Genomic DNA, 12,530 nt, shown 5'->3' with positions numbered 1-12,530 from the left:
AGAACTATTTCAGAATGTTACATTACATTTCATTACAATGTGAGTTTTATAAACTGTATTGTGGCAGAATCCTGTCCAGGTTTTTCTGAAATCTATGCCCACTTACATAAACAGCCTGGATACTCTTGCAGGTATAATAGTTTGTTGTTGTTTTTTTATTAAGTACAGACCTGAGTCTGTTAAATTATAGGCAAAACCCTATTTAGCTTAAGGATAAACAGTTTGCTGGTCCCGGACAGACCTACATATAATCCACAATCCTTAGTATAATAAGGCTGGTTTACCTTAGCCAGTTATGTACCAATAAGTCTCACACTCTAACAGTCTTTACCAAATTTCTTGACTTGCCAGGGCTTTCCATCAACCCACAGCTAGGGAAGGGTTCTCTAGTGGAAGTCTCTTCCTTGGGTCCTCTTGTCTCAGGGTCTTCTCTGAATGATTCCAGTTTGGCTGGCAAAGCTATATATGGATCTGAGCACTGAGCTACAAAGCTCATGGCATTCTGGGACAGATAGTTTTCCCCAATTTGTCTGATGCCCCCTACAGCCCAGTGACATAACTGCAGTCTTAGTGGGGGGAAACCCCTTAATCTCTCAAATGTATATACCTAAAAAGTTCAATATAGGTAACAAAAAAAGAGAACTAGAACATCCTCTAGGAATTACAGTTACATGGGTTTATGTTTATTAACATTTGCTAAGACCACCTATTTTACAAATGCAAATCAAGATGGCTTACATAACCAAAACAAAGAACATAAAGTTGAGAAAGGAGCACCATAATAAAATAAGTCAGGAATCAAACATACAAGAGTTTCCCTCCAATAAAAATAGATTTAGGCCAATGGGGCAGATTAAAACCTTCATATCTTCCCATTGCAGAGTGGCTCGGGGAAGTAGGCATGAGTCCCCAGTGAACAAATCAGGGAATGCTAGCTTTAAAAACATGTGTTTTTAATTTGACCTTATATTTTATAAAAGAAGACTTTGATCAAAGAGAGACAGGCAATTCATTCCACCAAAAATGGAGCTAGGTCTTGTGGATTCCTAGTATGCCTTTGACGGACTAGGCAGAGCTAATCTATGGTCATTAGAACATAAGAATAGCCTTGCTAGGTCAGACCAGTATCCTTTCTTCACGGAGGTCAATCCAAGTCACAGGTACCTGGCAAAAACCCAAATAATAGCAGCATTAATCCCTCTTTAGGCTTTTTTTTTTATCGCTGGTCGTGGCAGTATTAGCTCTGACATTCATAGGAATTCTATGAGCGCCAGAGCTAATACCGCCCTGGCCAGTGATAAAAAAGCCTAGTTTTGTAAAAGAGGGGTAGGGGTAAAGGATTTAAGTTAGATTACACGTGGGAACAACAGTTAATGCAGCCAGGTATACTCATCCTGATTCTAAACAATCAATCTGTAAATATGACATACTTCTTAAACAGGAGTGTTTTGAACAGCTTCCTAAATAAAAATATTTTTTGAGAATCTGATTGAGGGAAGGGGGGGGAGGGCAAAAATTTCCAAACTAAAGCAGCCTGGTAGGATAAGGATGATTTGAACAGTTTACAAATAACCGTGCAATGTGGAATATGATCTCAGAAATGATTACAAACTGGAGTAAATAATTTTTATCTGCTTGATTATCTTCACTGCTGGCTGGGGCTTAGTAAAGCATGCCTGGATAAAAATAAGTCCCTCTCCTCAATTTTCAAGGATTTCTGATTTTGTTCCCACAAGCTGTATCCATTGTTTAATACCTGGATTATGGATTGAATTTAAAGCAAAAACAGCCATTTATCCTATATGTAGATGTGATAGCAAAATATTTTATAATATCACTAGTTGTTTAGCCCGTTACATTAACGGGTGCTAGCAGCCCTTCTCCCTTACTTTTACCTCCTCCCTGTCCAGCAGCACCCCCACCCATTCCCTGCTCCCCCTATATAGCAGTAGCCCTTCTCCTTTTATCTCCCCCTGTTCAGCATCACCCCATTTCCAGCTCCCCATATCCAGCAGTAGCTCTTCTCCTTTGCAGGAGCCCTTCTGCCTTCCTTTTACCTCCCCCCTGTCCAGCAGCACCCCTTCCCTGTTCCCCCTGTGCAGCAGTAGCCCTTCTCCCTTCTTTTTAAGTCTCCCCCTGTCCAGCAGCACCCATTGTCCAGCAGTAGGTCTTCTCCCTTCCTTTTACCTTCCCCCCCCCCGTCTAGCAGCACCTCTTCCCTGCTTCCCCTATCCAGCAGTAGGTCTCCCTTCCTGTTACCTCCCCCCCTGTCCAGAATCACCTCTTCCCTGCTCCTCCTGTACTGCAACACCCCCTTACCTGCTCCCCCTGTCCAGTCCGGTGATCTCCAGCCATTAGGATGGCTCCTGCAGGGAGTGTAGTTCCTGCCTGGTCCCCGAATTCAACCCGACGGTTCCTGTTGAGGAAAGCAGCGGTGAACTCCAGGCATCGGGCCGACATCCGCCTTGTCTTTTTTTTTTTTTAGTTGAAAGACGCGGCGGTGGCTCCTCTCATGATCCCCACCTGCGTCGGAAGTCCGACGCAGGTGGAGATCGTGAGAGTAGCCACCACCGCGTCTTTCAAAGAATCGTAAGCCACGCATGCGCACTTCCTATGTGTCGCTACAGCTCACGGAAAACTGGCGCACGCATAGGAAGTGCGCATGCGCGGATTACCATTTTATTATATTAGATAATGGAAATGTATCACCACTTGCCTTCAATGTCACATGTAAAACAATCTAAGGAACCTCTATCTTGGAGTTTAGCATGAAAAATATTTGTATCTGCTTAGTTAGCACATGTTTGTTCTTAAAATAGGTAGGTGAACATGACCACTTATGCTAGCTACCCAATCAATTTGTTTATAATAGCCACACTGCCATAGGTCATACTTAGGTCTTCTCCATTGCTCTGTCACTTAAACCCTTTTGAGCACAATCCTATAACAGTACCTTCAATTTATAGCCTCACGGGCACATGGTTGTAGCCTACTCTATAAAGGAACATAATAGCTTACTTTATAGAATGCCAATGTAACCGAGTATTAGCACGTCTAATATTACATTACATCACATTAGTGACTTCTATTCCGCCTGTACCTTGCAGTTCTAGGCGGATTATATCAGAAGATAACTGGACATGTCCAGGAAAATTACACTCTAGGGCAGGGTTCTTCAACCTTTTTACACCTATGGACCGGCAGAAATAAAAGAATTATTCTGTGGACCGGCATCGGTCAGCAGACTGGTGGTTGAAGAACACTGGGCTACGTCGTGAGCCAGACCCTGCCCATCTCTACCCAATCTCCACTCCAGACCCTGCCCCCATAGTCCTAATTGTAACACTATTTTTTCCATTCATTTTTCATACATACACACAGTATAATCTTATTAACAATGCATCGATCGCATCGCGGACTGGCAGTTGAAGAACACAGTTTTGGGCCTGATGCACATGCCGGCCCTGTGGACTGGCAGGAAATTTATGTGGACCGGCACCGGTCCATGGACCGGTGGTTGAAGATCAGTGCTCTAGGGGGCTGGTTACATAAAAGAGTCTTAGAGGAAAAGTTACAAGAAGGGTGGCGAACATAGGAGGATTCATCAAAATGCAGTAAAGGTTCGCCCTTTACTGCACCTTGATGCCCCGTGGGATTAGAGCAATGTGCAGTATCCCAGTACAGGTTGCTATATGCCATCTTATAGGAATAACGCTGCTTGTGAGCTTCTTTGCAAGCAGTGTTATTCCTGTGGCCCAGGATCACAAGGTCACAGGGATGAATTTCCCCTCCCCCCCCGGGACAGAAACCCTTCATGAACTGACCCCCCCTGCCCCAGGCTCCAACTCCTTATGAGACTATCACTAAGGGCACCATTTTGTCAGCAGCAGCTCTGGAGTGACCAGGAGCGATTGGACATTGCTCCTGGCCAACTCCCCTGGGCCCCCTGGAACTCACCGGACAGTCCCTGGACCCCACCGGAGGTCCCTATACCACCATGGAATTTGGAGTTATCCACTAGAGGAGTTAGGGAGGCCTTACAAGGGGGGAGGGGTGTTTGAGGCCTGGGGAGGCGGGGTTCAGTTCATAGAGGGGTTCTGTCTGGGGAGAATCCAGTCCTACAGCCCAGGAACACTAGGTCATGGCTTTCGCAGTCCAATGCTCCCAGATGGTAAAGTAACCCCAGCAAAGAGCTTAAAGTCCTAACACTGCTGGATGAATTCCGCCCTTAGGTACTCTTGACTATGCCAGTCATAGAGCTGCTGTAAGTGCAAGCAACTATGGTAAGTATGGCAGGGACACGTGTAACTTAACAATATTCTGTAAATTACATGTATATGTGGGAGCCCCGCACATATTCCGCGCATTACGGCCCTAACGCACCTTAGTAAAAAGAGCCCTAGATTGTAGAAATGCCTCACTTGTGTCTATCCCATGAATGTTTATGTTCTTCTACTGGTTTGGCTCTTATAAACTCTGCTGGAAGTTTGTTCCAAATGTCCACCACCCTTTCATTAACAGGCATTTTATTTTAACCTTCTTTTTCAGCTTCCCTCCTGCCATTTTCCTATCATTTTTCCTTATTTTTGAATTTTTTTACTCTAGGAAAACATATTACCTTCCGGTGCTTTATTGAAACCTGATGTAAATCTGAATATTTTCATCACACCTCCCCTTTTTCTTTATTTTTTGTAAATCTCTTTTTATGTGTCCAAGTATGCTATTGCTTTTCTAGCTCCTTTCTCACACTGACTTATTTGAGGTCATCAGAGGTGATGATTCTCAGATCCCCAGGATTTTCTGGTTGGTGATTGCTTGCTTTTCAGTTGCTTTCTCAAAGTAAATTTCCAGTGTTGTGGACTAAAGTATAGTTGTAGGGATGTATATTAGTTCACGTTCAATTTATCAGCACACTTAAAAAATGCTAATACACTCTAGATCAAATTAATATGCATTTATTTGTGAAAAAAAATCTATGAGTGTACAATTGATCTCCATACATTAAAAATATCTAATGTGAATTTAAAAATCTTTATTAAAATGGATGTGTGAAATAAAGGGAAACATTTCTCAAAATTTGGGGAAAAATACATAAAATAAACTGAACCAAAAAGCACCTCTATAAGTAGTTGCTGGAGCTTTGACTCTTTGTTCCACTTTATGAACATCATCCTTCTGCCATGTCTACTCTGTTGCAAATTTCCATAGAACCAACCAACCTTTAGAGTAGGGCCATTTTCAATATGACGTCTAAGTTCAAGTTTAGATGTTTTGTGAAGTGTGTCCAAAAATCGGGTAGAGAAAATAGCCATTTTTGAAACCACAAAACGTCTATCTTGTGTTTGAAAATGACCTTTCTAGACATGTTTGCCCTTAGTGCATCACAGAAACATAGAAACATAGAAAATGATGGCAGAAAAGGGCCACGGCCCATCTAGTCTGCCCACACTAATGGCCCACCCCCTAACTACCTCCATGAAGAGATCCCACATGCCAATCCCATCTTTTCTTAAAATGTGGCACGCTGCTGGCCTCAATTACTTGTTGTGGAAGATTATTCCAGCGGTCAACCACCCTTTCGGTGAAGAAATATTTTCTGATGTCGCCATGAAATTTCCCACCCTTGATTTTCAACGGATGCCCTCTTGTTGCCGTGGGTCCTTTAAGGAAAAAGAGATCCTCTTCCACCTCGATTCGGCCCGTGACATATTTGAACGTCTCGATCATGTCTCCCCTCTCTCTGCGTTCCTCGAGTGAGTACAGCTGCAACTTACCCAGTCGTTCCTCATAAGGGAGATCTTTGAGTCCTGAGACCATCCTGGTGGCCATTCGCTGAACCGACTCAACTCTCCGCACATCTTTTTGATAATGCGGCCTCCAGAATTATACACAGTATTCCAGATGGGGTCTCACCATGGCTCTGTACAACGGCATTATGACCTCGGGCTTATGGCTGACGAAACTTCTACGGATACAGCCCATGATCTGTCTAGCCCTGGATGAAGCTATCTCCACTTGACTGGCAGTCTTCATGTCTTCGCTAATAATCACCCCCAAGTCACGTTCTGCTAGAGTCCTATCTTTTTTGACCATTTTTGAAAAACAAAACGTCCAAATGAAAAACATAGAAAACAAACCATTGAGATGTAGGATGAGTCATCATTTTTAGTAGACTGGCCACAAAGACATCCCAGCAGAGTAGTGGGGCACCCTAGGGAGTAGTACAGTGAATTTCACATAAAGGTACACATCTTACCATAATCCTCTTACAGTGTATGGGAAGTCCTCCAAAACTCACCTAAAACTTATTGTACCCAACTGTATACCATCCCAATAGCCCTTATGCCTGCAGATGTCACCTGTATATGTCAATATAGTAGGGTTTTGGTGGGTTCACACTTTCTACCACAAGTGAACTAGTTACAGTGGGATATGGACCTGGGTCCCCTTCACTGCAGTCCACTACACTGACCACCAGGCTACTCCAGATAGCTGCTTGCTGCTCTACTAAGACTGATCATAACATTTGCTGATGTCATACAGATAGGTATGAACTATTTCATTCACATTTTTGAGGGGTGTTAGGGGGGGTCAGTGATCACTGGGGAAGTTATGCCTGCATGCCTACAGTGGCCAGCTGGTCATGTTGGGCACCTTGGCATTTATTTGTTATTAAAAAAGGTCTAGCCCCCAAATGTCCAAATTGTGCCCTGGAGGTTTTGTAAAATGTTTATCACTGCAAAATGTCCAGTTCATAAGCCCACCCTAATTCTACCCAAAATACGGCTGCATTATCCCCCTTGAAATTTATACAAACTACTGATAAACGGCATAGAAAACTGCCTACAAAATAGGTTTTGAAAATGGTGATTTGGACATTTTGGCGATTAAAACGTCCAAGCACCACTTTATGCCATTTTTTGAGACGTGTTTGTCTTTTGAAAATGGGCCCGATAATTAACAACATTGGCTACCATTTAGACATATTATTTTACCACTAACTCATACTAGTTTAGCACCGGTCTCATTTTATTCAATGAGATCTAATTATAAGTAACTAGGGTTAATGGTAAAAACAAACAAACCCACATATATCTTAATGGTAGTCTATATTGATAATTTCCCCCCAAGTCTTCTGAAAATGGGGAAAACTGACTAGTAGTTTTAATTTAGTTTATTTTGGCATTTGTAGTCCTCTACTACCAGGCAATTTAAAAGAAATTACATACAGTAAAAGTCATTGTCCCAGAGAGCTTACATCTGGAATGGATATCCAATGCAATGCAGATGGGGTGAGTTATCCAAGTTCACAAGGAGAATCGTCTGAAGACACTGGCTTAATTGATTTCCTGGTCTTACCTCAATACTTTAGCCAACTCTTCGATCTTGCTTACATTTTTAGTACATTAAATATCCAGTTACTCATACACTACGAGGCTCATTTTCAAAACACTTAATCACACAAAGTACCATAGAAACTTAAGGTGCTTTATGTGTCTAAGTCCTTTGTAAATGAACCCTTATGCTACCCCCCTCCCTTTTTACAAAACTGTAGTGTGGTTTTTAGCACTGAACACAGCAGTAACAGCTCTGATGCTCAAAGAATTCCTATGAGCATTGGAGCTGTTACCACTGCGGTCGGCGCTAATAACCACACTATGGTTTTGTAAACGTGGGGGCTAGTTTGTTAACCGAGTCTTGTTTTACTCTTTTGGGATAAATCTCTCTAAATTTTAAGAAGGTATTTCAAAATTCCACATTTGCTTTTAATCCCAGCTAGAGACTTCGTGCTTTCTGGATGCCAACAAGTGATCACTCTATCAGTGCACCAAGAAAATGGTGTTCAAAAATGCATGACGGAGCAACAGTAGATGGAGGTAGAGTTCCTCCTAAAACGCATGAATAATCCATAACGGCCCGATCAAAGTAGTCGTGCCTGCTGAATCTCTCTGGCAAAAAGCATAAAATTATGATACTTTCTATCTTGGCAAAGCTGTTTTAGGTTGACTCCTCATACAGTCCTGATGAGCGATGCTGCATGCATATTTTGAAGGGGAAAATACATCCACTCACAACGCAAATTGATCAAAGAGCTTAATGGCATATGCGGCAATTCAACTTTGAAAGCAAATTCCTACCTCCATCCCCAGATCCGGATCCTGTATCTGCAACAGAAAGAGAATACAATTTATGTTCACATCCTTCAGCATACAGAGCAAAAAGGTTAGGCAACACAGCTCTACTGTTCACATCTAAATCTTCTACCTTATATCACTGCTCTCTTTCCAAGAGAAAATTGCATGAATCCTGGATTACACAAAACTGGGAGAGAAGGTTTTTTTTTTTCCTTCTCTAAAGCTTACACTCAGGCTTGTGTGTGGCTATAATCATTTGAATGAAAAAGCAGTGCAATACCCCTTAAAATGATTTTCCTCTTTGAAGTGGTAGAATGTATTTGAAAACTTTATTTTGAACGCAGAGAGTCTGATTAGCAAGGGCTTTCTTACTGATTCAAAATGAAGAAAATCATTTGGCAATAAAGGGGTCGATATTCATAAGGGTTTAACTGAGCAGGAGAGGCAAAATTTTGGGAATGCCCCCTACAATTAGCAAAGACTCTTTACAGTTACTATACCTTCGTTTTGACCATTAACCCATTACAACTGGAAGATCTTATCACACTTAGGGGTCAGTTGCTATTGGTTAGTGTGTTTGCAATCATTTTTAGTAGGTTGCCCATGTTTAAGAGACACATGGGTGTCTATTTTTAGCTCAAGTAGAATAATTGGTAAAAATAAAAAAAACCTTTGACTCCCAACGAAGGATGACACCTGCAGTTTAAATTTAAAATTTAAAACATCCAGATAAGGGGATTTCAATACGGGCCCAATTATCCCTTCAAATCACCAAAGGCCCCGGGCAAGTATTCATGGGTGACTAGCACCAGACCACAGGTCTAAATAAATCCTGCCCTGTACATCATCTTTTCCCTTATTTGAAAATACTTTTCTGGTGCAAATGAATAAATACATAAATATAAAGTGCAGGTGTGCATTCAAAGAAAGATGAAAAAGGAAATATAAGGTGTGCTTGAAATCCCCAGAAAAATCATTCACGAGTAAAAATCAGTAAGTCATAAACGGTGAAAGTTACAGTTGGATATCAAACCACTAAGATACAATTCAACTTAGCTGGATCCTCTCAAGTTCATGTCACCACTATGTCTCCACTCGACAAGGCCCCGTTTCGAAATCTTTGTCAGGTGTGGGAAATATTGGAGACGAGAGAACTAGTCTATTAGCTGAGAGCAAGTGTACAATCAATCCTGCTCTGCTGGCAGCAGCATAGTCACACTGGAAGTGGAAGCTAAAAAACAATGGCATCTGAGGAATTCAAAGACACTCAGGAGCCCCGCCCACTCAAAAACATGCCAAAATTAGCAAGACGTTAAGCAGCCTCACATTATGATCAGGCAGCATGTGCAGTAGGCCATGATGACCCAGTATAATAATGCGCAAACTTAAGGGCTCTTGTATATTCAAGATTGTAGAAATGGTTTCCCAGACTTTGCTGATAGATGTGAACAGTCATATATATGAGTTAGCGTGCCTTCCAAGACCAACACATGGTAGAGAGTCCATTTGAAACCACCTTAATTGGAGTCCAGTGTGCTCTATGCATAAGGAAGAACAGAGATTGATGACAGAGTGAGAAGATCTAAACATATTTTTCCAAATTTCCTGCCACGTCTTTTCCTTAGGCGAAAGTCCCAAATCTCCATGCCAAGTGTTCATACCATCTGGAGGCGTCTCCTTTTTTATTAGTATTGATTAATGAAATGTAAGAAAGTAGTTCTGGGATATTCTTTAATTGCCCTACATTAGGAAAAAGGACATTCAAGCAGTGTCTCAATTGTATCCAACGATACTGCTGATGGAGCGGCAAGTTATAACACGTTTGTAATTCTTCAAAGGACATCCATTGAGAGTTCTTTATTAAATCTTGGAGAGTCCAGATACCACAATTCTTCCACAATATCCAGTTAATTTATCTATCTTGAATCTTTATATGATCATTATGCCACAACAATATTTGTAGAGATTTGTGCCATTTAATTTCCATGAAATTATCATAAGCCTTGAGTACTACATGAGTGGAATAGTAGATTGGTTGTTTTTTATCTTTAGGGTTTAGTGGGATGGAAAGTATAAAAGCGAGGCGAGTATTTCCATATACACTTTTTTTCAATTGCAACCAAGTAAGGGAATTCTAAACATATTCTATAAAGTGGTGTGTCTAAATTCTAGTATGCGGATCTCAAAAGGGGCGTGGCCAAGGAAGAAGAATGGACAGGTTGTGAGTAGTCCTAAAAGTTAGGTGCATTGTTACAGGATATATCTGATCTGCGCACAACTTAGGCACAGGTATTTAGGCCTGGTTTTCATTGGCCTGTGGCTATAATCATCTGAATGGAAAAGCAGCGCAATACCCCTTAAAATGATTTACCTCTTTGAAAGGTGACAGGTCAAAAGCACGCACTGACAAAGGCGCGCCGAGACAACTGAGCGCAAGGTGGAAGCCCGTGCCAAAGAAAAACAGTGTTTTAACGGGCTCCGACGGGGGTGTGTGTGGGGAACCCCCCCATTTTACTGAATACAGATTGCGCCGGCGTTGTGGGGGGTTTAGGGGGTTGTAACCCCCACATTATACTGAAAACTTCACTTTTTTCCTAAAAAACAGGGAAAAGTTAAGTTTCCAGTATAATGAGGGGGGTTACAACCCCCCAAACCCTCCACAATGCCGGTGCGATCTGTATTCAGTAAAGTGGGAGGGTTCCCCACCAACACCCCCTTTCGGAGCCCCTTAAAACACTGTTTTTCTTTGGCGCGGACTTCCGCCTTGCGCTCAGTTGTCTCAGCACGCCTTTGTTGCCACGTGCTTTTGACTATGAACCCTTTGAAATGGTTGAATGTATTCAAGAATTTTATTTCAGACGCAGAGAGCCTGATTAGCAAGGGCTTTTATACTGACTCAAAATGAATAAAATTATTTTGACAATAAAGTGGACGATATTCAAAAGGATTTAGCCTAGCACATTAAATGGTTGATCCTAAATGCTAAGTACAAAGAAGGAGACAAAACTCAGTGTCATCAATAGGAAGTGGAACAAGAAAAACAGAAAAAACACAGACAATGTTTCGGCTACAAAGCCTGCATTGGGAGTCCTTAGGTTGTTCACTTAAGAATTAGACAATGAAAATAAACTAATGTAGCAATACAATTCAATGAAAGCTGACAATAAAAATAAAGTACTGTAGTAATCTAATTCAATAACAGCTTTCATTGTCTAATTGATAAGTGGATAACCTGAGGACTCCTGATGCAATCTTTGTATCTGAAACATGGTCCATGTTGTGTCTGGGTTTTGTTTTGTTTTTGTCCAGTTCCTATTGATGGCATTAAAGCTTCAGTTTGAAAGTCTGGTCTTCTCTGCTCCTTTCTTTATCCATTGAGCTTAAATGGTAGCCATTTTATAGAATCGCTCTAAGCGCTGTCCTTCTCAGCACTAATTTTGAATGCATCACATATAGAATATGGTCCGCTGGGTCAGATTTATTAAATGATGCCCAAACACAGGTGCTATTATGGTCCACGCTAAGGTAGTGTTCTATAAAGGGTGCTCTGCTTGCTCTAGCTTGGTTATTTCTCATGTCTAACTTTGGGCGCATGCATATACAATACCTATCAAAAACTAGTATAAATGCTCACACTCAACTGATGGTAGTTAGGCATGCAAATACAAGTATTCTAAACCACAGTTCTACAACCGCCGGTCCGCGGACTGGTGCCGGTCCGCAGGAAATTTTTGCCGGTCTGTGCAGGGCCGGCAAGATTGACTTACTTCAACTTCCTGCCGGTCCGCGCAGGGCCGGCAAGATCAACATGTGAAGCATGCGCTGGGCCGGAGAGATCTTGGGGAGCCTCCGACAGTGGCTTTCTCCCCTCTCTGCAGCTCTCCTTTACTTCCCAGCACAGCGATTAACGAAAGCAGCCTCGGGGCTTTTGCTGAGTCGCGGCTGCCTCTGAAGATGCAACTTCCTCTTTCCTCAGAGGCGGCGCGACCCAACAAAGGACCCGAGGCTGCCTTTGTTAATCGCTGCGCTGGGAAGTAAGAAGAGCTGCTGGGAGGGGAGAAAACCACTATCAGAGTCTGGGAAGCTGCTGGGCAGGGGAAAAAAGGGACAGCTGCTACTGGAGAGGGAGAAGGAGAGATGCTTCTGGGAGGGGAGGAGGGAAAGGAATCTGGGAAGCTGCTGGGCAAGGAAAAAAAGGGACAGCTGCTACTGGAGAGGGAGAAAGAGAGATGCTTCTGGGAGGGGAGGAGGAAAAGGAATCTGGGAAGCTGCTGGGCAAGGAAAAAAGGGACAGCTGCTACTGGAGAGGGAGAAGGAGAGATGCTTCTGGGAGGGGAGGAGGGAAAGGAATCTGGGAAGCTGCTGGGCAAGGAAAAAAAGGGACAGCTGCTACTG

The 12,530-nt window shown here is 42.5% G+C and overlaps 1 protein-coding gene across 3 annotated transcripts in view; it reads right to left on the bottom strand.

The window, feature by feature from the left end:
• TMEFF2 (transmembrane protein with EGF like and two follistatin like domains 2) overlaps positions 1 to 12,530 on the bottom strand; it is a 512,432-nt gene that overhangs the window by 469,533 nt on the left and 30,369 nt on the right. For all 3 annotated transcript variants that reach the window (XM_033944051.1, XM_033944053.1, XM_033944052.1), the window contains exon 4: positions 8,139 to 8,165. In XM_033944051.1, coding sequence (XP_033799942.1) covers positions 8,139 to 8,165 — 27 coding nt within the window. The remainder of the gene's footprint in view (positions 1 to 8,138; positions 8,166 to 12,530) is intronic.

Source organism: Geotrypetes seraphini, chromosome 5 (assembly GCF_902459505.1).
Source record: "Geotrypetes seraphini chromosome 5, aGeoSer1.1, whole genome shotgun sequence".
Lineage (NCBI taxonomy): Eukaryota > Metazoa > Chordata > Amphibia > Gymnophiona > Dermophiidae > Geotrypetes > Geotrypetes seraphini.
This window is presented reverse-complemented; position numbering and strand designations above follow the sequence as displayed.